This window comes from Chaetomium strumarium (genome assembly GCF_033439665.1).
Source record: "Chaetomium strumarium strain CBS 333.67 chromosome Unknown B0T15scaffold_1, whole genome shotgun sequence".
Classification (NCBI taxonomy): domain Eukaryota; kingdom Fungi; phylum Ascomycota; class Sordariomycetes; order Sordariales; family Chaetomiaceae; genus Chaetomium; species Chaetomium strumarium.
Window position 1 is genome coordinate 4,186,473 of NW_026944429.1, and position 23,450 is coordinate 4,209,922.

The window sequence follows — 23,450 nt, forward strand, 5'->3', positions numbered from 1 at the left end:
AGGCTGGAGGAAGGGGCTCCTCAGAGTTAGGAAGCAATTAGCGTTGTCGCTTCACGGCATCTAACTCTGCCCTTCTTAGCCGAGTCCCACCCACGGCAAGGATGCCTACAAGCTACATCGGCGTCGAAGCCGGCGCCGCAGGCTACCTGCCCATCGGGCTCTTGTCATCGGGGTATCGTGCCCAGATCCAGCCTCGCCTCGATTACACTCAAGGTCGCGCAGCAGCCTACTCGTGTCTCGAAAACCTCATATCATTCGTCTGCGTGACCTTAAGCCTTGGCAGCGCCGGCCTTGATCAGCAGGATGTCGCCATCTTCGACGACGTAGTCTTTGCCCTTGGTCATCATCTTGCCCTTTGCCTTGACCTCGGATTCGTCCCCGAGCTCCTTAAGGACGTTGTAGTTGTACACGATGGCCTGGATGAACGTCTTCTCGAAGTCAGTGTGAATGACGCCTGCTGCTTGAGGTGCCTTCGTGCCGTTCCGGATGGTCCATTGCCGAACCTCGTCGGGCCCAACGGTGAAGAAGCTGCCGAGGTTGAGCGCCTTGCGCATCTGGACAATGACCTTGGGCAGCGCCGATTCTGCCCCGACCTTCTTGCACTCCTCCTTGGCCTCCTCCTCCGTTTCGAACCTGGTTAGCCGTTCCTCGAAGGAGACGGAGATAGGAATGATCGGGTCACCCTCAGCATGCTCCTTGACCCACTCAACGATCTTGGGGAGGTGCTTGTTCTTCTTGCGGATGTAGTCCCTCTCGGAAAGGTTGACGAGGAAGACCACAGGCTTGGCAGTCAAGAGGAAAAGAGGATTGATTGCCTCGACCTGAACACTAGTTAGCGTCTTCGTCCACAGTTTTGAATGCGATGAAACATTAATAGATGTTATGTGGTGTCAGAATGGGGTTTCTATCTCAGGATGCACTCTGCGATTAATGCTGAGGCATTCGACGAGCTGGGTTATTGGATCGGACCATAGGTCCTTTATCATCATGAAAATCACGGTTGCTGGGCGGAATAGAGCTGAAAATCCTTACCTCCTTGGGAGCCCAGTTGCCCTTGCGGACGTCCTTGCCGTCCTTCAGCCACGCCAGGACCTTCTCGATCGTAGCTTCTTCTTCTTTCCATTGCTTCATCTGCAAACTCTGGCCGCCCTGGCGCGTCTTCTTCTTCTGGTTCTCGAGCGCCTTCTCGACGAACTCAATATCCTTGAGCCGCAGTTCCTCGCTGATGATGTCAAGATCGCGGACCGGATTGACGTCACCCTCGACATGGATAATCTCGGCATCGTCAAAACACCTCACCACTTGGAAGATGGCATCGACGGCGCGGATGTGGGACAGGAAAGCGTTGCCGAGACCGGCACCCGTTGAGGCACCGCGGGTCAAGCCGGCAATGTCATAGACGGTAAGGTTGGCAGGCACCCGCGACTTGGGCTGGTACTTCTCGCACAGCCAGTCGAAGCGCTCATCGGGCACAATGACGCGAGCCTCCTCCGGGTCAATGGTGGCATAGGGGAAGTTCTAACGCGCGAATTAGCGACGGCGTCCATGCACACGCTTTATCTGGGAGCCAATGCACATACTGCAGGGTTGCCTAGGTTGCACTTGGTGATCGCCTGGAACAGCGTGGACTTGCCGACGTTGGCTAACCCAACCTGTGCGTCGATTCAAGTCAGCGTGGAGCGCCGGCACGGGAAACCACCAAGGCAACCCACAATGCCGCTCTTGAGGTTGTTTCCGGGACGGCCCAGGAGGACCTTCTCCTCTTGGACCTGCTTCTTGGGGGCCATCTTGGTCCTTCGTTTGCTGTAGTGGCGAGTGGAGATGTAGACGACAGTGCAATCAAGCACCGGCTTCGTGGGAAACGCAGAGCTAGCTGCGGGGGTTCGAAGGAGGGGTAGAGGAGAAGCGAAGAGAAGAAATGACCGGAGTGTGGGCGCCGTCGCGACGAGCTCGTGGACCTGGCTGCCACGAGCTGCGCTATGGGTAATCGCTCAGACAAGTGAATGTCTAGCAACTGCTCAATGCCTGGTTGTCCGTCACAGACCCGGCTGCCAAATGTGGTCAGAGTTGGGTCAGCGTCTTGCGGTTGATGTGCCTCAAAACTGAGTGAAAATTTTGGACGTGAGCTCGGTTCAGACCTTGGCGGGGTCAAGAAGCCTGTGGGGCAGGCTTCACCTGGCCAAAATACATGTACGGATACATCAACATTGCCGTCAGTTGGACAGATGAGGCTGCTAATAACACAGCATCTTCTTCTCATTTCCCTGTTCTGTCATTGACTTTCCTCCTGATTTCCTTCTTCTTAGCTTCAATTCTATTGTTCCTCAATTTCACCCTTTCCTTTTCCTTTAACTTCGATTAGCTCTTGCTTGACTTTTAAATAAGGTACGGTAACGTTATCGCTCAAACTGAACTTGGTGTACGATACGGCTTTTCTTACCCGGGTTTGGCAGGACAGCCAGGGCCGGCCGTGCACGAGCCATGTCCCAGCCGGGACTCGGGAGGGTCGGTTTGAGACCCACTCCGTCACATGTGGGGCTACTTCAGCCCGTCATGGCTGCATCCGGGATTGGTGAGATCGATGGTCAAGCTGAAGGGGGGTGAGCTTTCGATCTTCAACATCATTCTGCTCGAGCTGTGTGCCACTCATCAGTACGGCTAGCTCTCAGTCTCAATACGTCATCCACCGCTTCCCATATTCAAATCCGCCGGACTGTGTGTATCTATCTCCAGCGATTCGATTAGAAGTCAACAGCTTCTCCTTTGTTCCCGGAGGCTCAACCTGGCCGATGAGCCTTCATTGCCGCCCTTAATTCGTACGCTCCGCGCGCTCTCCGTGTCAACGGAGCTCAGAATTCTTCGCCTTTGTCGATCGCCCCCAGACGAGCCAGTATTGCAGGCGCCCCCCCACTGCCCGCCATGCCTACTCGAAAGACCCAAAAGCCGTCCCGATCGCACCGCTCGACCCTCTCCCTCCAGAAGACCGAAATCCTCATCAACGTGTACGACCTGCTCCCGCCAGGCCGGATGGCCTCCATCCTCTGGCACATGGGCACCTCGCTGCTCCACTCGGGCGTCGTGATCAACGGCAAGGAATACGCCTACGGCGGCCACGACCAGCCCGGCGTCACGGGCGTGTACTGGACGAGGCCGAAGACGGAGCCGCCGGGCGGCACGTTCCGGTGCGAGTACCTGCACGGCTTCACGCTGGCGCCGCAGAACGAGATCGACGCGATCGTGCGCGAGGCGTCCGAGGCCTTTCTGGGCACGGCGTACAACCTCCTGACCCGGAACTGCAACCACTTCACGTCGTACCTGTGCGAGCGGCTGACGGGCAAGCCCGCGCCGGGCTTCCTGAACCGCGCGGCGAGCATCGGCGTCGCCCTGCCCTGCGTGGTGCCCAAGGAGTGGATCGAGGTGCCGGACTATGAGACGGCGGATGGTGCGCTGTTGGATGATGAGGATGACGACGACGACGACGACAGGGACGAGCGGCTGCGGCATCACGGCGAGAGGGCGAGGATGCTGCGCTCGTCGGACGAACTGCCGCGGCTGGTGGGACATGAGGGGCGGCGAAATACCGAGGAGGAGTGGGATAGCGAAGACGAGCGTCGGCGGGGCGGCAGTGGCAAGGGGAAGGGCAAAGCCCCTGTAAGAGACGCGGCTGGAAGGACTCTCCCTCCTGCGGAGAGAGCGCCGACAACATGAGAGTTTGGCGGTGTTGATGCATCTTGCTTTGCGCTGGCTTCTTTGGGCATTGGTTTGGAGTTCTGGATGGGGTTATTGCTGGTGCTGTTCTACGTGATACCACGGTTACTCGACAAACTGGAGGCTACTGGGACCGGCGTTTCGTTTGGCAGTGTTGGGTTGGGCAGGGGAGAGGGAGGGTGGTTGGTTGCTTCGTGGTTCTCGCTTTCACAATCCGTCAGGCGGCTCAGGTTGGCGTTAGAGTTTGCATGTGATATAAGCCAGGGTTTAGTGACAACCTTGGAATCTCGAGTTTGCATCTGCTGAGTTCAGGGAAGCTTCAGTCTAACGTTCCTGGGCATGAAGCTACATCCGTGGATTCCGCCGCGGCTGGAACCAACCCAGTACGGCCGAGAAAGGCTTCTCGGGCTATTCTCATCACGGACGTCTCTTACCAGGGAACAGGGCCGTCTTCCTTCGGTCCCGATCTTCCTGGCACTTCTAGTCCAAGGAGTGGGGCCTGAATGGGTTGTAAGCAGATACCCACGGCTGTATGCTGGGCTGTTGGGCAGTTGGCGCCGATATCAGCATGCTGTGTAACTTCGTGGCCAAACAATGCTGTAGTGTACATGGTGTATAGCTCTCTGCTCCATTGATTGTACTAGAGCCTCAAAGACTGTTTCCCCCCACGCTTATGTACTTGACGTTGATCGTGCCTCGGCTGCCAAAATAATTTTCTACGAAGTATATCCTCTTTATCTAGATACACCCAGAAATCCATTTTCGTCCCATCCCGACACTGGAGATTCAGAACACAAATGTTGATGCGCTGCTGCTATGGATTAGGCAACCTACCAGGCGAGTTGGCATCCCACCAGGCATAGGTAGTCACTAGTGTTGTTCCACCCTATCGATGCGGCCAAGACTCGCCCACCGGTCTTCAGGCCACGCTTCACGCAACGACACCTTTCGCAGTCAAGGCCGCCTTAGCCACCTTGCCATCAGGGCCCTCTTTAACCGCAGCATCACCGCCACCACCACCGTGACCCTCATGCTCCCGATTCCACTCCAGAATCTCCTCGCAGACACCCTCCAACGTCGTACAGGCAGCTCGGTAGCCAATCCCCCCCTCGGCAACGCTCTTCCTCGCCTGGCTGTCGTCTATCAGGGCGTGAATGGCGACGCTCCAGACCGACGGCTGGAGCATGTGGAGCGGTCCGCTCGGCTCCCTCAGTCCCAGCTTGGTCAGGAAGGGAAGACGCGCCAGGAGGAGACACCACGCCTCGACGGCGTGGGCGAGGAGGAACAGGACCAGCGGGTTCTGGAACGTCACGCGGACGCGCGTGGCCGACAGCCCCTGCGTCGCGGCGTAGATGTCGGCGAAGGCCGGTGGCGGGCCCTCGTCCGTCACATTGAAGGTGCGACCTGCGCAGGTCGGCATGGGCTTGTCGGTCTGGGCGAGCACGGCTTCGAACTGCAGGTGGGCGAGCGCGACGTTGCGGGAGTTGACGAAGTTCCTTTTTAAAGGGGGAGGGAAAGGGGGGAGAGGTAAGTGCTCAAGTGACCTAACGGGACTAAGGAGTAAAAGGGGAGGGGGGAGGCGCTTACTGGACTATGTGGGGGATCCAAGACACGTTGTCACCCATGCGGAGAAGTATCCCGACAACGGGGTCAGACTTCTGTCCGTAGATGGGGTTGCCCGGGCGGACGGTGCCAGTCCGGAAGCCTTCTTGGTTTGCGGCGCAGACGGCGCGCTCAGCCTCGGCTTTGGCGCGGGCATCTGTAGGTAGGTCGGTGTTAGTCTCGTGTCCAGGACTGCAAAGGGCAGGAGTGGATAAAGTATAAACATACAATTGGAGAAGAAGCGGTTGTGCGGGCGCAGGGGAGCATAGAAGTCTTTCTCGGTGGCAATCTGGAAGTAGTTCTCGGGCGTGCTCTGCCACGGCCAGACCCACCACCCCGGAGGAATGATGCTGCAGGATGCTGAAGATGTGGCTATGAAAATGTCGGCGCCGGCTGCCTTGGCAGCTTCAAGAACGTTGATGGCACCATCCCGGTTCACGCGGCTGATACGATGGTATATCAGGGGACTGCGCTCTTGAGGCCGAACAATTGCGGCGGTATGGAAGACTGTCAGCGGTCTCCCCGCCACAGATTCGGGCCACGGTCTGGCGAAGGCTGCCTCTACGGACGACCTGGAAGTTATGTCGGCCTTCACAAAGTCACAGCCAGCCGCCGCGTCCAACATGTCCCGCCGGTTGAGCGGCACAAAGTCGACGACGCGGATGCTCTCAGGGGACTCGCCGCGCTGGAGAAGCTGTAAGACTATGTCTCCCCCGACAAGCCCTGCATCTTGTTAGCCCGCGCTCGAAGGCCTCGAAGTTCAGGTGAAGCATCTAACCGGACCCGCCAACGACAACATAGCGCCTTTCCAGCCGGGGCGGCAAGAGTTTGCGAAAGTCGATCGGCGTCTGTTTTAGGCGGTTATACGTGTCCCAGAGCTCATCGTTAGTCCAACGGCGAGGTGACAGCTTTCGGACCTCCTCCGGTACGCTGTGCATGGCCGAGTTGACTCTAACCAGCCACACTAGGACAATGGCGAGTGCGCCAAGTGCCAACAACCACATGATGGCGTTGTTCTCGGCGATCAATGCGAAAGGTGTGTCGAGGTGCAAGAAAGCACGATCATTCTATACCCAAGAACGCAATGTCGTTGACTGGCAGGTCATACTCCGTACACCCAGCCTGGTGTCGATGAGGGACGTTTTATCAAGACCATGCCTCCGTATACAGTCTTGGTGCAACGCGCAGAATACCAAGGTAGTATCGTTATGCATACGATCCCTGTCAGCCGACCAACCGTCCACCGGGGATGTTCCTCCGCTACCTACCAAGTCACATGTGGTAGCGCAAGTGAGAAACACGATTCGCCATGCTTCAGCTCCCGTCTGTAGTGTATCTTGACATGCATGATCTGTATTGGGGATTCTCCACCGTTCTGCTTTTGCTGTGGTGGTTGGTTGTCCTCCGCTTGAGGCTGGGCTTCGCGCCCAACCCCCAGGTTCATTAAATAAGCATCACGAACGGTGACGGTATCTTACCTGCGTTACGGCTCTCGAAAGATTATCCGCACTTCCAATGTGCGATCATCGATGAGAGCTAGGTGGACGGAACGGCCATTGGTCGCAATCTGTCGATCGTCATGATGCATCAAATGGTGGAGCTTAACGTTATCGACCCTGCTGGCTTACCTCATCCTGGACTGCATGCATATCAAAGGTTAACTTCATCCCTTCCAGCGCAACTTCAGTAAGACAATTGTGATGGCAGGAGTGAGCGATGGCACGATCTGGGCTGAAACATCAGTCGGCGCAACCAAGACCTCTGTCCGTCTCCGCGATGGGCAAGTTTGAACAAGCAGGCTGGGGTGCGGTAATTACACCGCTTCCGGGAACCCGGGGGCTATCGTGCCCCGAGTTGGTTATTTCCCTTCTCCCCCACCTCTGTCGTTGTCAGTCATCGTCGACCGGTTGCAGTAAAACAGCAGCGACGATTGACGAGAGTGATTGTTTTTCAGGTGTGTTGAAAGTGCGACTAGCAGGAACACTTGCAGTTTTAGAACCGTGTGCATCAGGAGATGCCGATTTCAAAACTGAAGCCACGGTCTCAAAAGTCTCAAAAGCTCCCACGGCTTGTGACGTTGCGTTACCCTGGCCACGACAGCCCATGCACAATCCATCCAATCAGCGCTTGCCCAAGCCATCGTGAAGTCGCTCTCGTGCTTTCCCACCAGTTGCCGGTAGCCGGCCACTGCAAGTTTCGCCGGCCGCCTTTATCTTTCCCTCGTCGGGACTCTTGTTTTGACGTCTTGCTCGCCCGAGCATCTACAGAGCCCAATTCAACACGAAACAGGACTGCATTGATTTCGCAAGCCACTGCATCTCCAGCTACATTTCGTAGAGTTCATCTTGAGCATCAACTTCTGCAACCAACACAGAATTCCTGCTTCACAATGCGCCAGAACATCCTGGTCGTGGCGCTCTCGGCGCTCACCGTCGCCAGCGCCCAGAGCAACTTCACGATCAACCCCAACGAGGTCGATCCTACAACTCGGTGTATGCAATTTTTGAGCCGCATCATTCCACGTGCGGTCCTGAGCTGACAATGGACCAGCCGATTGGTGCCAGGCCGAGTACAACAGTTGCAATCTCCTCTGTGGCAGCAACGTGCAGGAGAACGACTGCGCTCCGGTAGGTTCACAGTCGCGTGTGGAGTGGGAACACAGTAACGGGCTGACGCGGCGCAACAGGACACCTTGAACTACACCTGCACCTGCTCCAACGGCTCGGCGCCAGGCCTGCAGTACTACATCCAGACCATGCCTACTGTGAGTGCTTCTGCGGGCGCAGGCCGCTTCTCCGGGGTTTTATTACGGTTTGCCTAATCTTCGTTCACAGTTCATCTGCGAGCAAGCCTACTCGGACTGCATTGAGCAGAACACGGGCAACTCGCGGGGCCAGGACAAGTGCAAGAGCGACATCCAGGAGAAGTGCGGCACTCTGGACCCCACGAAGGCGCAGGTCGACAGCGGCTCGGACAGCAGCACTACTTCTGCCACCACCGCAGCCCCGTCGGCAACCGAGTCTACCGCCCAGAATGCCCCGGCGTCCTCCACCTCGCGTGCTGGCGCCGCTGCGACCAATTCCGCCTACATCGGCAACGGTGCCGCCGTGGTCGCTGCCGGTCTCTTCGCTGCCTTGTTGTAGTAAGCGCGGCGGTCGAAGGGGATGGTTAGCCGATGGTCGCACAGAGTGTGACGAGTCGGTGCGGACATCATCGGGTTGGCTGTTTTGAAGTCTCAATTCTTTTGTATTCATTTTTGCCTCGATTTCCCTCTGGACAGGAATCCACATCGGCGACAGCAGGACCTGCAAGTACATAGCCCCCCGCGACGTACTTGATCGTCAGGATACCGGGGCCCAATGCGCACGAGAAGACGACGTTCCGGTTGATGATATCAGGACCTTCGGAAGGGTGACGACATTATAGGCGTCTTAATGGAGGAGGAAGGGGGAAGGTGTTCCCGGGGAAAGGTGTTTCAGGAGCTTTAGGCAGACCACTATATCCATTGCTTTTCAGGTTCCCCAGACTTTTCCCGACGTGATGTGCGGACAAAGATGGCCATGGGCCGTCTTAGTGTCTGGGGGGGACAAGGGCTTTGTCCCATTGTTTCCTTGCAACAAACCCTTTGTCCAATGAGAATTTAGGCTAACATATATACAGACACCGCTATCATGGTACATATTTTCCCCCTTTACCTTAATAAGCTCAAGGGGCGGACACCAAGTACATTATCCAGTCCCAACCATGGCCCCAGAAACCACCAAGTCTTCCCCCTCCCCGGCTTACCGCTTCCGCCTCCCCTCGACGCTCCCTCCCGAACTCCTCACCGACATCCTCACAAGAAACATCACCACCGAGCCGCCCGTGTGCGCGCTCTCCCTCCTGTGCCCGGAATGGAATCTCTGCCAGCGCCAGCGCCGACACCCGGCTCTCGAAGCCGTCCTCCGCACCACCCGCGTCGACGTCTACACCCTCCCGGCCTCTCGCCCTGGCGAAGAACGGGGCGCGGTGACTACGAGCTTTGGACACGGCGCTGCTGAGCATGATCGTCATGATGATGGTGGTGGGGCGTTTTGCTTCCCATGCCTTGAGGATCCCAGGAAAAAGATGTCTATGACTACTGGAGGAGGTGGAGGTGGTGGTGGTAATGGTGGCCTGTGTCTGCCGGCTTATTATCGCAGGGAGTTGATTAAGCAGTGGCTGGGCAAGAGCCTGGTGGTCATCTCACAGGATTTGGACGAGCATGATGCTGTGGGGCCGCTCTGGCGGGGCATGGAGAAGGGGGAGGTGGAGAGGATGGTGATTCTGAGGGAGAGGGAGGCGATGGGTTTGGTGCCGTTTGAGGATGATGACATCGTCATCGCCGTTAAGGAAAATAAAGGTGAGGGAGGAGGCGGGGTGAAGGTGAAGAAGCGGGTCTTGTCTGTTGATGGTAGGGAGAAGGAGAAGCTTCCTGCTCTAACTACTACTAGTATGGAAGGGGGGGCGCCCAGTAGTGGGAAGGGAGGAGGAGGAGGAGAGTATCTGTTTCAGCTGGTGCGGCATCTGGTGGTGAATACCGTGCCTGCGCTCGCTGAGGTCGAGGCGTTCGATCTCGGCATGAGCCCGAGCACCTGGACTGCCCAGGCCGCGCGGAATATTGTGGCGCTCACCGAGAGGCTGGAGTACGAACGCAGGGCGAACCTGCTGCTGCGGTGGGACGCCCTCGAGCGGCTCGAGTCGCTGTTTCTTGATCTGAGGGGCTACAGTCTGCTGAGGGCGAGGTTTCTGTACGACGACGACGTAGCGAGACTCGCCGCGTCGCTCGCGGGAAAGGGGTTGGCCCTGTTGGTGGTGGCTGGGCTGAGGTCCTGGTATGCCTACCGCGGCCCGGATGTCCTGGAGATCGAAGAAATCGAGGCAGGCACGTGGGATGGCCGGCGTGAGGTGTTTGTGGATGCGGGGAGAGGGGGGTGCGTCAACTGGTGGAAGATGTTCAAGGGCGCAGTGAGGCCTGGAGGCCGACTTGTCTTTGTGGATAAGGACGCGAGGGATGGGGATGAGTTGGCGCTGCTACGGCCGGATTCCCGCCAGTGGGTAGTTCCGGGCTATTGAGCTCGACAACCTGGTGTAAATCGTAAGTCCAGATCAGGCAAGTTATACATCTCATTCATTGGCTTCCGTTTTGCTTGCTCATTTCGACAGACGAGATCCATCATGGTTGACAGTGAACGTAGTCAAAATGTCTTTGAAACCCCCATGCCCGCTCTCTGTTTCTTTCCATGGCTTCTTGCTCTTACGCTTTCTCTTACACAAGCCCTCTCTCTTCCTCGCTGAGATCCGCAATACGCGGGCCTAGATGTTCGAGTCATGCATCACTGACCGATCAACCTCGATCAGATCTCGATCAATCTTCAGTGGCTTACAGTGCGGCCAATCGACAGCTTCCTCGCTACCCTCGTGGAGTCTGGATCGAGGAGGCGATGCGGGGCCGACGCAGTTGGGGATGGAAGCTTCTTTCCCCAGGCCCCCCCCCTCCTTGTGCAGCACAATGGTGGTCACATCCACACAACGCAAGGGTCGTTGGGTCTACCACTATTGTTCTTCTGCTCAGGAGGAGCCAGGGAAGCGCAGTTGATGCTATGGCTGACAGATAGATCTAGCGCGTCACCGATGTACGTGTCGAAGTGTCAATGACGAAATGACTTGTCCATGCCCTCAAGTTGTCTTCCCAAGCAATAACATAAATTCTGGAACCATTCCTCGCATCATGATTCACCTGGGCACCACTCACCCTCCCACCTCATTAGTTCCTTATATCTTCACGACCCTCAAGGCTCATTGCAGTTGCCCGCTTAGTTTCGTGATCAGTCACAGCTCCTCCGAGTGAACTTTTGAAGTGCGCTTAAAGAGCGATTCCCGTGGTTGGCTCGAGGTGCCAGTCGCAAACCAACAACAGCTTCGCGACTGCAATTTCTCTTCCACGTCAGCATTTCGACGACGAGGAACATCAGCCGCCATCGCGGCACAAGATCGTGCCGCGATGGGGGCAGAACCGCGACAAGCTCTCCGAGGTACATATTCGGCTGCGGCCGCTTGATGCTCCATCTGAAGTCTTCGGCGCCCCTGTTTTCTTAATCGGCCTCCCGAAAGGCCTCACGATATCCGAGCTGAAGCACCAAGTTCTGAAGTACCTCCTCAGGTACAAGCTTGGAAACCGAGACGACGACTTCTTCCAGCTATTTGACAAGAAAGGAGAAGAGCCAGGCCCCGACGCTGAGATCACCACCGAGACCCAGGAATTCTGGTACCGTGTGTCGGGGCCCCAGTCCTCATCAGAGTGGAGGTTCTCGCACTGGCAGAGCGAGACCGACGACCCGCTGGAGGAAACACTCGCAGCCATGATGCATGAGGCCATCGCTGCGCTCGCGACGGTCGGACAGCTGCAGGAGGCGATTGCCAAGCACATAGGCATAGCGGACAAAAACAGGGTCGTCATCATCGCCCGAGATGGCATGCGTCGAGGCGCCCTCCAAGGATCGCACTGGGAGGTCGTCCAGGTCAAAAAGTAGCTCTGTCGCTGGCTGTCTATCGATATCGCCGACGCAGACGGCTATGTCATTTTCCGCACCTTGGGAAGGGAATATCTCTACTTTCCATCCCGGTTCGATGCCCTTTATCGGAAACCGATACCCCTGGGGCACGGGATGGAATTATTTGCCGACCACGTGCTCCGTGGCGTCCACCAGCATGTCAAGAGCCAGGTGGTGCCCCGGCCCGAGCTCCGGGTCCGTCTGAAGGGCGTGCAGCAGAACCTCCGCTGCGCCCGCATGCAGTGGTGCGCAACCTACGACGTCGATCTCTCAGTCGACGTGGCCGATACCTTCTCACTTGAAGAGTCGTGGCTGCAGAAAGAGACCGAGGCGTGCATCGTCTGCTACGAGGGGAAGACGTTGGGAGAGATGCCCGTTAAAATCACGTCGCACTGCACGCACCCACCGAAGACATGCAGGGACTGCCTGAAACGATGGATAGACGTGCGCATTGATAATTATGGGATCTTAGAGTACTCGGAGAAGATCGTCTGTCCAGATTGCCTGCTGCCGCTCGGAGAGCGGGATGTCCGGCGCGGAGCTTCCCAGGACGCATTTGCTCGTTACGACCAGCGGGTGCTTCAACAGGTGCTTCACAAGACCCTCCGGTATCACAACAACTTCTACTACTGTCTCGTGCCCGGGTGCGATTCCGGACAGGTACACGACACCAACCGTCCCGAGTTCCGCTGTGTCGCTTGCTCCGCCCGTCATTGCGTGCGACACAACCTCCCCTGGCACGAGGGCGAGACATGCGAGGAATACGACCAGCGAAACCCCCAGCGGGCACGAGACGAGGCGGCGTCCAAGGCGGAGATCCGGAGTTCGACCAAGCCCTGCCCCGAGTGCTGCATCATGGTTTACAAATACATGGGCTGCAATCATATGACACGTAATTACCTCTATACGCCTCCTTCCCCTCAACCCCTCCCTCTTCGTCCTCTATTTCTTTCCATCCCCCAACTAGTACTTACTAATCTTCACCACCCATCAAGGCGTCTGCGGACACGAATGGTGCTACGGCTGCCGAACCTCTTACGGGCGGCGGCGGCCGTATCCCGTCGGCGGCCATCACAGGTTACCGGCAGCAGCAGCAGCAGCAGCCCACGCGCCGGGCTGTCCCGAACGGCCCCGAAGTGTTCGCGTGAGAAGGTCGTGACGGGGATGATGATCCCGTCGCCGCGGCGGGCCGCTTGGCCTAGAGGGGTGAGAAAAGTAGTTTGGAAGACCCGGGCACACAAAGAAATTGTAGAACGACTTCTGCGGATCGGGGGAGCCTCCGCGGCGCGCGTGCCCGCACTTGATGCCAGCAACAGTCCCCCTTCCCCTCCCTCCCCGCAGAGAGCGCCAGGGGGTTTTCGGGACGTCATGGCGCAAAATATCGATACTCTAGCTCCTCGAGGCGCTTGGGCAAAGCCGGGGGTTATTGCTACCACGACCTCCATCCCACAAGCGAGCGCTGCTAACCGTTGGACAATCGGCCTCCGACCACAACACGCCCAAGTGGTCCATGCCGTCTTGGATGGATTGGATGACCATGAGGCTGCCGATGACGAAGGCGCGGCGGGGTTTGGGTGGGAGTGGCAACCCCCTCAGCTTTTGATTTCTTTTGTATTTTCCTTCTTCCTTTTCATTCTCCCTCAATATTTTGTTTTGCCTGCTTTTAGTTGTCCCCCCCCCCCCCCCCCCCCCTCCCCTCTTCTACTCCCATGATTTCACCGTCTTATTATTTCCCCCCTTTATTGCTCACCCAGATCTGGGCAGCTCATCGCATCTTTGGGGATCTCGGTGGACGGAGCATGGGATGGGGGGACGTCTCCCGCGGTCTGAACGGAGGACAGGCGTTGGTATGGTGGTTTTTGTGTGTCTTGTGTGTTTAATCTTTTCCTCTATGACTATCGGGGTTATTAATGGTAATGGTAAATTTGGACTGATGGCACCAAGGGCGTACTACGGCTGGCGGAGTACTTTATCTACCTTAAATAAAGTTAGTTGTGCTGGCGGGCTCTACGGACGCCCGACAGTGGTGGCTATTGAGGGATCGATGCCCCCCCAACAGACAGGCGCGATGGCTTTGATTGAAAGGCGTTAATAAAGGTCTGCTTGGACCAGGCCGCCTTCCGCCGGTTTCGGGAGTGCGGTTTTGGGTTTCGCCTGGAGTATGGACTGGGGACGAGTCATAGGAGAGAGTTTTTGCATTCATGTTATATCTGCCTTGACATATCAAGTTTGTGGAACATGATCTCCTCTTTAACGGCGTATACGACTATATTGTTTGAAGATGTGATCGATCATTCGGCCTCCGTTGCTCATGAAGATAGGGGCAGGAGTAGAGGTGATCCAAGATTCCTCCTATATACCTGCGCGCGACGGGAGCTCGTAGAAAACCTGTCGGTTTCTGCGAGGTGAGATACCTAGGGGATAGGGCCGAACCCCAAGACGTACAGAGAAAGGGTATAAGGGCAGCTGTCAGATTCTGCTGTTGTCGACAGTTAATCGCCATCCGCGAATTAATATAAGTGCCTAAGGTAATCTTGTGGCTTTCAGCCTTGGCACTTTATAAGCACTCTACTGGAATCCCAGGAAGCCTGAATGTGTTCCGATTTGCCTTTCCGTCTCTGAAACAGACAAATACGTTCTTGTGGTCTTAAACAACCCAGCATAGCCCTCCTGAATCAGCACCGTCACACACTCCTAGCTGTGAGACAGAGACTATACTTGGACAACAGAGCAAGATTCGGTTGCAGCCACTTCCGTTCAGATGGCACCCTTAGGGATTATAAACTTGGAAAGTGCACGACATATCGATGAAACTTTGTTTCGACGATCAGACACTGATGCATCAGAGAGAAGCGCCCGGCTCGCGGGTAGCCGGGTTTTGGGTAACCTTAAAAAAAAAAAAAAAACCACGATCCCGACACCTGTCAGCCCGGGATCTAGTACATAGGAGTGCTTTTTCCAGGTTCCGGTTTCCGGTCGCCCAGATTTCGCGGACGGGAGGACGCCCCTTGCGCTAGAGCCGCGGATACATCGTCATTTTCGTCTGTGTGCATGTGCGGGGGCCGGTGGTGGCTCGAGGTTGGAAAACCACTGATCGGGAACCAAGACTTTGTCTACGGTATATCATCGTCCCGCACAAAGGATATACCCGGTCCTTTTCTATGCTCCCTTCCGTGCGTTCTTTGTGTCTCCTTCCTTCATCCGCGCGCCAATGGCTACCGGTAGACCCGTGGGATCACTACTTGCTGCCACCATCATATAATTACCTGGTAAGCCTGATCAATTCCTTAGTTATGGCTTTCGGTGGGAGATTGGGAGGAGAGCATCGCCACACTCGGTTGATTCCGGGGGACAGCAAAAGCGAACACGCGATCGTTTGCGCCGTTATGGAGTCAATCCAAAACCTTCAACCCTGGCCAATGGACCTGGTTATCCCGATATGCAATTGTCATCGCTGGCGCCGTGCTTCTTCCAATCTGAGCCTTGAATTGAAGAATGCTAGAGCAAAGTCATGGCACGTTGTGGGTAGGGAGGATGGGAATTCCATGCAGCCACTTCACGTGCCGCTGTGCTGCTTGCCGGAGGGATGCCGATAAGCAATCAATCAATGGCCAGGATTGGTCGAGCTGCAAGGTACAGTCGCGCTAAATTGTGTTTTGTGCAGCCGGCCCCGGTCGGGGCACTTTACAGGGGGTTCAAAATGGGGATGGGGGTCCACGAATGTCACCCTCCGGGCAAGGTGATTGGCCGTGTCATTCTGCCCCTGGCGAGCATCTTGGAAATCGCCGGCGCGAATCTCGCGCCATCAGCACCTTCCCCAGAGGGAGGCCTGTCCACTCCTTTTTTGTCTTGCTCTTCCGTCTTCAGTGACACCCTTTTGCCGAGCGCTTTGGTCGCACCTCAAATGGGGGATTTCCCAATTTATTGCCCCCTTTGATCCAAGCCAATCGACGCCGGCCCAAGCGATGCGTCGAATGCGGGCTAATTCAACAAAGGACTCTCGCCTAGTGTATGAATAACTGAAGTTAATAACTCCATGGATTCGCCGGGTGCTACTTCGTCGGGGTCCATCCCACCCCCCATCCCGGAGGTTGATGAGACGCCAACTGCCTCATCTGGAGCCGCTCCCGCTCGCTTCACTCTTCCACCGCGCCCGGTCCCCTACCGTCCACCACGCGAGCGTCGAAACGAAACGCATTCGTTCCCCGACTTCCCGCAAGTGCCGCCGAAGCACCCGCTCCCGAGCCCGCGCAGCGGCCGGTCCTTGAGTCTGGCCCAGCTATCGGGCCCGATCAAGCGGAAGCCGCTGTCGTCGACCGCCTCACCTGCCGCTGTCCGCTTCTCGAAAGGGGCTGCATACGCCGACGCCTTCGCAGACCTCCCCCGGCCGGAACAGCGGTTCGCCAGGTCGTGTTCGCTCGACAGCCCCACGTTGTACGAGTTCCCTGACCAGCGCAGCTTACTGGTGACAAGCTCACTGAGCAACGTGGATTGGCCGGAGACTCCTGCCGGCAGCGATCCGTATGTCCTGACTCGGGCTGATGCAGTCCTCGTTTCGCCTGGACAAAGTGGTGGCAAAAATATGGCTAACCGGACTTCCCTGAACAGATCATCGCCTGCCATCGATCAGTTTACTGAGCCTGCCGTCCCGGCCGCCGGCGCGGGGAACGTGCAATTGCCAGAAACTGCGGGAAGCAACCCTGCAGCGAGTCAGACCTCGCACACGCTGTCCGAGGAAGAAAGCTTTAGCGCCGAGACGGCCAGTCTGACCACTCAGGAGTCGGATCCGTACGAGCTCGACGACCTGTACCCCATCGCGGACTCACCCGAGTCGGACGGGGACGAGCGCGCCACCATCACTAATACTAACCCCAAGACTATGTCCATGTTTTCGCGGAAGTCGCCTCCTCCGCATCTTAATCTAGGGACAAACAGCAGAGATGCTGCTCCCGCTGTGGCATCTGCAACACCAATAGAACAGAGTAATCTTAATAAGCCGCTGCCGAAATCACCGGCCTCCTCCAAGCTGAGCGCCTTCTTTGGCTGGGCCGCATCTCCATCGCCTTCGGCGACATCCAGCTATTCTGACAAGGGCTTCTCACCTCTTCCCTCGCCGTCGTCACCCAAGCCCGCGACCGCCGTGACCGAGTCCCCCGAGACTCCGATCACATCCAAGAGCCAGGAATTCCCCAATGCCGCCGAGCAAGACTCGCTACAGTATTGTGAAACCTACCTCCAAACACCGGCAGACGTCACAACGTCATTGGGCCAGCTCGAAGAGATGGAGGACGAGCTGAAGGCCATCAGCGCCGAGTTGGCGTCGTCAATCCGGCGCGAGATGGACTTGGAGGATTTAGTGGAGAGACTGCAGGAACAAATCAACAATCCGCAGATACCGGGGAAAAGGACTAGCGACTATTTCTCCGATTCTGGATACAGCTCAGCCAAGTTCAGTGATTATGACCAGGCAAGGGAGGAGATCTCGCAGATTCAGCGCAAGGCAGACCAGGAGAAGGCTCAGATCCGGCTGGAGCTCACCAACAAACTCCAGGATGAGCGTTCGAAGCGCCGGCTTTTGGACCAGCAGATCCAGGAGCTCTCGAAGAGAGCGTCAGAACTCGACGTTGCTCAACTGAACAACGAGGACGCCAGCGGAAGGGTCAAAGAGCTAGAAAGCATGTGCGAGGACTTGAGCAGAAGGTTATCGGAAGAGCGCGGGGCCAAAGTCAACCTTGAGGAGCTCCTGGAAGGCTTGAAGGGGGAACTGCAGACGGCGGCGAATGAGCGGGACAACCTACGCGACGAAGTCGTCCCCCAGCTGCGGGCGCGCGTCGAGGGCCTCGAAGCCGAGGCTGCCGAGCATGCCAGGCTCGCCTACGACACGTCCAAGATGCAGCAAGAGCTGCAGTCGCTCAGGTCCCAGAATGCGGAACTCAAACAAACGGGAACTCGCATGTCGGATACGTTCAAGATGCAAGAAGAGCTCCAGCAGCTCAGGTCTCAGAATGCCGAGCTTAAGCAGACTGGGACTCGCATGTCCATGGCACTGTCGAGGTCAGCGTCAGTCACAGGCGGCTCGTACCGGGGGCCCGTGGCCAAGCTGCGCGCACAATCCATTACGCGGTCAAACACCTTGAGACAAAGCGAGCCTCGAGATGTGCTCGCTGATAGGTTAAAAGATGTGGAGGCACAACGTGACGCCTTGCATAGTGCGCTCAAGAGCCTTCTTGAGCGACAAGAGCTCCAGAACCGCGAGAACGCCAAGAAGATACGGCAGCTCGAGATGGAGCGGGATCGGCTTCTCTCGGCATCTCCCAAGAAGGCTAGCTACGAGCGAGACGTGTCTAATCTCCGCGAGGAAATCAGCGTCTTGCGCCGCCGGGCTGAGGAGGCGATCGAGCAGAAGTGGCAAGTCGAGAAAGGCCTCGCCGGGCTCAAGATGGACCTGGATCGGGCTGAGAGCGAAATCGCATCGCTGCGGAGTCTTCTCAAGGAGCACGACATCCTAATTCCGGAGACCCTGGCGAGGCCGGGTAGCAGCCATAGCGAGCACGACCTGCCTGTTACATCAGCGTCACTAGAACAGGCTTACAGAGAGCTGCAGGCTGCATATACGGATGCATTGGAGCGCATCAAAGCGCTTGAGGAGAGCACGAATCCGGACGAAAAGACGCAGCTCGCCATGCAACGCCTCGAACAGTCGCTCTCCGTCATCGTCTCAGACCGCGACCTCGCTCGCACCGAAGCTGATGCCTACCGCGCCCAGCTCGAGTCTCTCCAAAACTCGGAGAAACGGCATCTGGAGGCGGAGCGCGACCTAGCCGAGCAACTAGACGAGTCGGCCCGCCGAGCCGAGGAGCTCGCGCAGCAAGTGCGGGCCCAGCTCCAGACCAACGCCACCTTGCGCACCCGCCTCGCCGAGACGGTCGCGCGCGGCGAGGCCGAGCAGCGCGTCAGCACGGAGCGCATCGCCCGCGTGCAGAGCCGGCTGCGCGCGCTCGAGGAGCAGGTCGTCGCCGCGCAGGACAAAGCCGAGGAGCGCGTCGCGCGCCACGAGGAGGAGCTCGCCAGCCTCAAGGACGCCCACAGCCACCAGCTTCAGCGCCTGCGCGACGCATCCGGCGGCCTGCGCACCGGTCAGCAGCGCACCTTCCCGCCCAAGTCCCCGCTCTCGCCCATGTTCAGCCTCAAGAGCCGCGAGAGCAGCGGCCACCGCCTCACGCCATTATCGCACCGCATGTCCAACCCCCTCCTCACCCCGAACGGCCCGCGCCCGGCGGGCCTCAGGCGATCGGTCACCGACGAAGAGGCGGTCGACATGGCGGCGCAGGTGGAGGCGCTCAAGCGGCGCGTGGCCGAGCTCGAGGGCGCGCTGGCGTCGGCCGACGCCGAGATGCAGGAGGTGGTCGGCCGCATGAGCGCGGCACAGATCGAGGTGCTCCAGCTGCAGGAGGAGCGCGAGGAGGCGGTGCGTGAAACGCGCCGGCTGCAGCGTGTCTTGGAGGAGGAGAGGATGCGCGTCTTCCAGGAGCGGTTTAAAAGTATCTCCACCGAGGTGAGGTGACATCCATCCGTCTAATCCCACTCGATGAGTGGTGAACGGGGAGGTGGAGCGCATGTATTGGATAGGCGCTTTTGGGATTTTGGGGTGTTCTTCACTTTATTTTTTGGGATACAAATCCTCTTTTATCTCTTTATCTTTTTTGGGATACTCATCTGTTGGAATACCCATACGTACCCTACAGGACGTACCTTACGGCACTTCTTCGCTTTGGGAAGAGGGGCAGTATTCATTACTTGTCGGCAAGCCTACCAGGTACTTCAATTCGGCTTAGGGCTTTGTATAGCATATATATACCAGGCTGGGCTGCGGAATGGGCTGCGGAATCGTTTCAGGGCATTTCCCCTTCGTGGCACTGCGGGCCTTCGGGTTGGGCCTGCGTGTCTGTCCCGTTACGGTTGACGCCGGCTTATACACATACCCTACTGGATTGGTTAACTTTAGTGTATACTTTTGTGTTGTAAGGGGATAGGAGGTTGTTTGTGTAGGTTGGAAGGGTTGAAAAGTCGTTGCACGGCCAACTTGGAATAGGATTGACAACAAGATAACTGCTACTGTGTAAATAGAAGGATGCGTGGTGCGAGATGAGAGTAGTAGTGGGCGGCTTATTACACGTACTGTACCTACCTACCTAAGGTACTGGGGCTCTGGGAATAGGTTCATGTCGTGTTCACACTGGTCTCATCCTGGTGGTCTCAACGCTAGAAGGGTTGAAACACCTGCTGCTCGTCTACTAGTGATGTTTGCCCCTTGCTATGATATAGAGGGAGTATCTCTCTGGCTTGGTCGGTTCACGTAAATCTTTTCAAGTTGATTCAAGACTTACAGCGGAGATGAGGCACTCCGCTGTTGGGTGAGCGATATGTTCATATCAGTGAAAATCAATGCTTCGTTCCGTAAGGTACATTATTAAGCATACTAGTATATTCGAATCGGGCATCACTGCGTAACGTAAGGTACCTAGGTAAGGTAGTCCATTCCTTTTCCTTTCCTAACCAGACATCCAGGTCCCCGGATCCCCACTCCAAAACTCAATACTGAGTAGGAAGCCTCTCAGCACCACCGCTCCCAGGGCTCCCGCCACTTCACGCCGAGCAACTCAAAGATGCGCCTCTCGTCCCTCCCCTCCACCAACTGTCCCTCCGTGACCTTGACCCTGTTCTTGCCCCGCACGACCTTCTTGTACAGGCCGCGCTGGTTCAGCCTCATCCCCCTCTTGGACGCCAGCAGCCGCATGCTGCGGTTGAAGATGTCGTTGCCGGTGAAGTAGATCAGCGCCGCGCCGTATTCGGATTCGGGAACCAGCAGGAAGTCGAGGCGTCGCCAGATCTGCCGTTGTGGACCGCCTTGGTCACTACTACTACTACTATCGTTATTATTATTGTGAGTGTTGTTGTTGTTATGATGACCTTCTTCCCGGGGAAGCACGCAGCACCCGTGCCATTTACTCCCCGGCCCGTCCTTGCCCGGGCGGTGGGCATGCAGCGCGGCGAGCGTGGCGACGATGAAGCCCTTGCGCGTGAGGGTGGCGAGCAGCTCCTCCAGGAAGGGCAGCAGCTCGGCGGCCGAGGTGGTGCCCTTCTTGGTGACGATGATGTCGATGTCGCCGGAGCTGTCGGCGCCGCGCCGGTAGCTGCCGCCCACGAGCAGCTCCACGCCGGCGTCGAGCTGCGCCGCGTGCTGCTGCACGTACGCGAAGAGCACCGTGACCTCCGCGCGCGGGATGCGCGTGTTGAGGTCGTCGTAGTGCTCGATGCCGATGCGCTGGTTGGCGGTCAGGTCCTTCGCCTTGTGGAGGACGTCGTCGAGCGTGCGGAACCCCTGCGCGATCCACTTGTTGGCGCGGCTGGTGCCGACGTCGTAGATCTTGAGGAAGGTCTCGAGCACCTGGTCGAGCGGCTCGTCGTCGGCGTACTGCAGGCGGCGCAGCTTGTTCGTGGTGGCGATCTCTTCGATCTTGGCGGCGAGGCGGCGGCCGATGTTGGGCAGCCGATAGGCTCCCTCCTCGGTCGTGATCTTGACCGTCTGCCGCCGGAGCGTGGCGATGGCCTTGCGGTAGGCCAGCGTGCGCCAGTTGTCGTTTATGCGCGTGTAGTAGTCGCACATGCTCTGGAGGATTTCGATCGTCTTGGCGTTGGGGTTGCCATCGTCGCTGGTTCGGTCCTTGGTTCCGCCGCGGTTGCAGGCAAAGCGCTCTTCGAATGCGATCTCTTTCCGCGCAGTGAGCCGGCCTTTTGTTGTAGCCCTCTTGCGCGCACGTTCACCTTCCGACCCTCCTTCGACGTCTGAGTCCGACACCGTAGCCTCCTGAGCATCGCTGACGGACTGGAGATCGTCTTCTTCTTCCGGATCCAGGGGGAGATGTTTATATTGTTGTATGAGTTCGATGTAGTCCGATAGCTCATCCTTCGTGCTCGATCTTCGACGGGGCGGACCAGGTGCCCTGTCTGTAGGGTTGGTTTGCTCTCCTTGAGGACTCCCCGGGGAGGTTCGGTTACCAGCGGCGGGTGGACTGCCCGAGGTGTGTCCTGGCGCCTGATCTCTCACGTCTTCTCCTGCGTCCTTGGTTGGGCTCTGCAGAGACGCCTGCTCACTTCCCGGCGGCGTGTCCTCGGCATCGCGTTTCTTGGATGCCCTGGGCAGTTTTACTTGCAATGAGCGATCAGAGCTTTGCGACGGCACTGGCGGAATCTGATCCGAAGCTAGCTGCGCTGCGTTATTAACAGGGTAGCCAGGGATCTTGTATCGCTTCTGGTCCGGGTTGAGCAGTGTGCGGAAGGAGAGGCAGTCGATGGGGTACTCTTCGTTGACAACAATCGGGGCTGCCGCCGGCTCAGAGCCAAGTATGCTCTCAATGTCCTTGTATGTCAGGTGCTTGTCGACGACAACGTGGCTGGCGTCCACAAGGTCCCGAACCCATCGCGCCCCGTACTCCTGCGCCTTGCTAATGCGCAGTTTCCTGGCAGGGGCAATGTCGTTGTTCGGGATGTAGTAGAAGGACAGGCCACGGAAGATCTGGGCGGCTTCGGGCACTGGCTTTGGCAGCGATTGCCGTTTACGCTTCCTCAGACCGGAGCTTACCGAGGGCGACTGCTCAACCAGTGATGACGAAACAGGGGTCGGCAATGTCGTACTCCTCCGAAGTGTTCGGGGGGGTTGACGAGCAGTCTCTGGCACAGGCGTCTCCTCCATAAATGAAGTAGTGCCCATGAGGAGATGCTCTGTCCTAGTAGCCCTCCTTCCCCCGAGGTTCTGAGTGCCGGGAGTCGCTTTGATGACCCGGGGATCAGGGGTCACTGTCACCGCAGTCGGAGTGGGCATCGATGCCGTTCGCCGGGGATGGGTTTGAATGCTTTCCTGAACCGGACTGGGTTTCTTCCGTGAGCGAAAGAAGGCTCGACATGTGTTTCGGTGATTTTGCTCCTTCTCATCAATCTGATCGTCACCATCGCTCAGTTTGTCGAGCGCATCGAGCTGCTCGAAGAAGACAATCTTCTCATCGAGTGACGGAGACTCCATTCGTCTCTCACGCGCAGCTTGATGTTGCAGAAGTGAACTAGGAACGATGTGCCCATGTGAGAGTTTTAGAAAGGCATCGTCACCAAGCGGAGGGTCTCTGAGAGACCGGCCCGACATCTTAGTCCATTTTTGGCTCCTGCTCTGTTGGGTAGGCGAGCCGTGGCTGCCTAACTGTGCGCAGCACACGCCAGAAGCAAGGGCGTCTCGACTTCTAGGTAGATCCTTGGCAACCTTGACACGTTTTGTGTGTAACCGGTGGATAATTCGGGTCCGGCTAAGTTACGTTATTAACCCGCGAAGAGGACGCGTGGTCACGAGGATCATGAACGCCAAGAAGTCCTGGTTGCTGTCCCCTGCTTGTCGCTGATTGGCCCCCTATATTAATCGCGGTGTTTCGTTCCTGCCCCCTTTTACTTCAGCGACGCATCTGTAATCCGTACAGTCGAGTTCAAGTTGTTCCGTTACAGGAAGTTCACCTCCAGTTTCGA

General features: G+C 57.4%; 10 protein-coding genes across 10 annotated transcripts; 5 read left to right on the forward strand and 5 right to left on the reverse strand.

The window, feature by feature from the left end:
* Positions 1-269: 269 nt before the first annotated feature.
* B0T15DRAFT_387018 (P-loop containing nucleoside triphosphate hydrolase protein) lies at positions 270-1,787 on the reverse strand (the record flags this gene model as incomplete). The annotated part of the gene is made up of 4 exons (XM_062864359.1): positions 270-821; positions 1,033-1,518; positions 1,581-1,652; positions 1,713-1,787. The coding sequence occupies 4 exons, from the start codon at positions 1,785-1,787 to the stop codon at positions 270-272; spliced, it is 1,185 nt and encodes a 394-aa protein (XP_062726389.1).
* Positions 1,788-2,919: 1,132 nt separating this feature from the next.
* Positions 2,920-3,708, forward strand: B0T15DRAFT_389517 (PPPDE putative peptidase domain-containing protein; the record flags this gene model as incomplete). Its single annotated transcript, XM_062864497.1, has 1 exon — positions 2,920-3,708. The coding sequence occupies one exon, from the start codon at positions 2,920-2,922 to the stop codon at positions 3,706-3,708; it is 789 nt and encodes a 262-aa protein (XP_062726390.1).
* Positions 3,709-4,463: 755 nt separating this feature from the next.
* On the reverse strand, positions 4,464-6,529 carry B0T15DRAFT_43758 (uncharacterized protein). Its single transcript, XM_062865852.1, has 4 exons — positions 6,089-6,529; positions 5,539-6,033; positions 5,296-5,467; positions 4,464-5,204 (listed from the first exon to the last, which is right to left on the reverse strand). Exons 1-4 carry the CDS (start codon positions 6,312-6,314, stop codon positions 4,640-4,642), a joined length of 1,458 nt encoding a protein of 485 aa, XP_062726391.1. The 5' UTR covers positions 6,315-6,529; the 3' UTR covers positions 4,464-4,639.
* Positions 6,530-7,385: 856 nt separating this feature from the next.
* Positions 7,386-8,905, forward strand: B0T15DRAFT_571148 (uncharacterized protein). The gene is made up of 4 exons (XM_062870848.1): positions 7,386-7,802; positions 7,861-7,937; positions 7,997-8,074; positions 8,145-8,905. The coding sequence occupies exons 1-4, from the start codon at positions 7,700-7,702 to the stop codon at positions 8,451-8,453; spliced, it is 567 nt and encodes a 188-aa protein (XP_062726392.1). The 5' UTR covers positions 7,386-7,699; the 3' UTR covers positions 8,454-8,905.
* On the forward strand, positions 8,755-10,829 carry B0T15DRAFT_43704 (uncharacterized protein). Its single transcript, XM_062865840.1, has 2 exons — positions 8,755-10,426; positions 10,690-10,829. The coding sequence occupies exon 1, from the start codon at positions 9,055-9,057 to the stop codon at positions 10,402-10,404; it is 1,350 nt and encodes a 449-aa protein (XP_062726393.1). The 5' UTR covers positions 8,755-9,054; the 3' UTR covers positions 10,405-10,426; positions 10,690-10,829.
* A 410-nt stretch (positions 10,830-11,239) lies between these two features.
* On the reverse strand, positions 11,240-12,220 carry B0T15DRAFT_43706 (uncharacterized protein). The gene has a single exon (XM_062865842.1). The coding sequence runs from the start codon at positions 11,804-11,806 to the stop codon at positions 11,300-11,302; it is 507 nt and encodes a 168-aa protein (XP_062726394.1). The 5' UTR covers positions 11,807-12,220; the 3' UTR covers positions 11,240-11,299.
* B0T15DRAFT_489284 (uncharacterized protein) lies at positions 11,997-13,030 on the forward strand (the record flags this gene model as incomplete). The annotated part of the gene is made up of 2 exons (XM_062866584.1): positions 11,997-12,740; positions 12,878-13,030. The coding sequence occupies 2 exons, from the start codon at positions 11,997-11,999 to the stop codon at positions 13,028-13,030; spliced, it is 897 nt and encodes a 298-aa protein (XP_062726395.1).
* Positions 13,031-14,125: 1,095 nt separating this feature from the next.
* Positions 14,126-14,764, reverse strand: B0T15DRAFT_518952 (uncharacterized protein). Its single transcript, XM_062868402.1, has one exon. It carries the CDS (start codon positions 14,383-14,385, stop codon positions 14,149-14,151), a length of 237 nt encoding a protein of 78 aa, XP_062726396.1. The 5' UTR covers positions 14,386-14,764; the 3' UTR covers positions 14,126-14,148.
* A 946-nt stretch (positions 14,765-15,710) lies between these two features.
* B0T15DRAFT_43855 (uncharacterized protein) lies at positions 15,711-19,601 on the forward strand. The gene is made up of 2 exons (XM_062865871.1): positions 15,711-16,403; positions 16,491-19,601. The coding sequence occupies exons 1-2, from the start codon at positions 15,919-15,921 to the stop codon at positions 19,444-19,446; spliced, it is 3,441 nt and encodes a 1,146-aa protein (XP_062726397.1). The 5' UTR covers positions 15,711-15,918; the 3' UTR covers positions 19,447-19,601.
* Positions 19,602-20,317: 716 nt separating this feature from the next.
* B0T15DRAFT_518954 (uncharacterized protein) lies at positions 20,318-23,196 on the reverse strand. Its single transcript, XM_062868403.1, has one exon. It carries the CDS (start codon positions 23,077-23,079, stop codon positions 20,497-20,499), a length of 2,583 nt encoding a protein of 860 aa, XP_062726398.1. The 5' UTR covers positions 23,080-23,196; the 3' UTR covers positions 20,318-20,496.
* Between the last annotated feature and the right edge of the window lie 254 nt (positions 23,197-23,450).

Coding starts and splice junctions, on each gene's coding strand:
- B0T15DRAFT_43706 (XM_062865842.1), bottom strand. CDS start 11,806: ATGCCATCTCGGGCGATGATGACGACCCTGTTTTTGTCCGCTATGCCT.
- B0T15DRAFT_571148 (XM_062870848.1), top strand. CDS start 7,700: ATGCGCCAGAACATCCTGGTCGTGGCGCTCTCGGCGCTCACCGTCGCC. Junction 7,803..7,860: donor GGTCGATCCTACAACTCGGT/GTATGCAATTTT, acceptor ACAATGGACCAG/CCGATTGGTGCCAGGCCGAG. Junction 7,938..7,996: donor AGGAGAACGACTGCGCTCCG/GTAGGTTCACAG, acceptor GCGGCGCAACAG/GACACCTTGAACTACACCTG.
- B0T15DRAFT_43704 (XM_062865840.1), top strand. CDS start 9,055: ATGGCCCCAGAAACCACCAAGTCTTCCCCCTCCCCGGCTTACCGCTTC.
- B0T15DRAFT_43758 (XM_062865852.1), bottom strand. CDS start 6,314: ATGTGGTTGTTGGCACTTGGCGCACTCGCCATTGTCCTAGTGTGGCTG. Junction 6,034..6,088: donor TGTTGTCGTTGGCGGGTCCG/GTTAGATGCTTC, acceptor AACAAGATGCAG/GGCTTGTCGGGGGAGACATA. Junction 5,205..5,295: donor TGGATCCCCCACATAGTCCA/GTAAGCGCCTCC, acceptor CCCTTTAAAAAG/GAACTTCGTCAACTCCCGCA.
- B0T15DRAFT_43855 (XM_062865871.1), top strand. CDS start 15,919: ATGGATTCGCCGGGTGCTACTTCGTCGGGGTCCATCCCACCCCCCATC. Junction 16,404..16,490: donor ACTCCTGCCGGCAGCGATCC/GTATGTCCTGAC, acceptor TTCCCTGAACAG/ATCATCGCCTGCCATCGATC.
- B0T15DRAFT_518952 (XM_062868402.1), bottom strand. CDS start 14,385: ATGGCGATTAACTGTCGACAACAGCAGAATCTGACAGCTGCCCTTATA.
- B0T15DRAFT_518954 (XM_062868403.1), bottom strand. CDS start 23,079: ATGTCGGGCCGGTCTCTCAGAGACCCTCCGCTTGGTGACGATGCCTTT.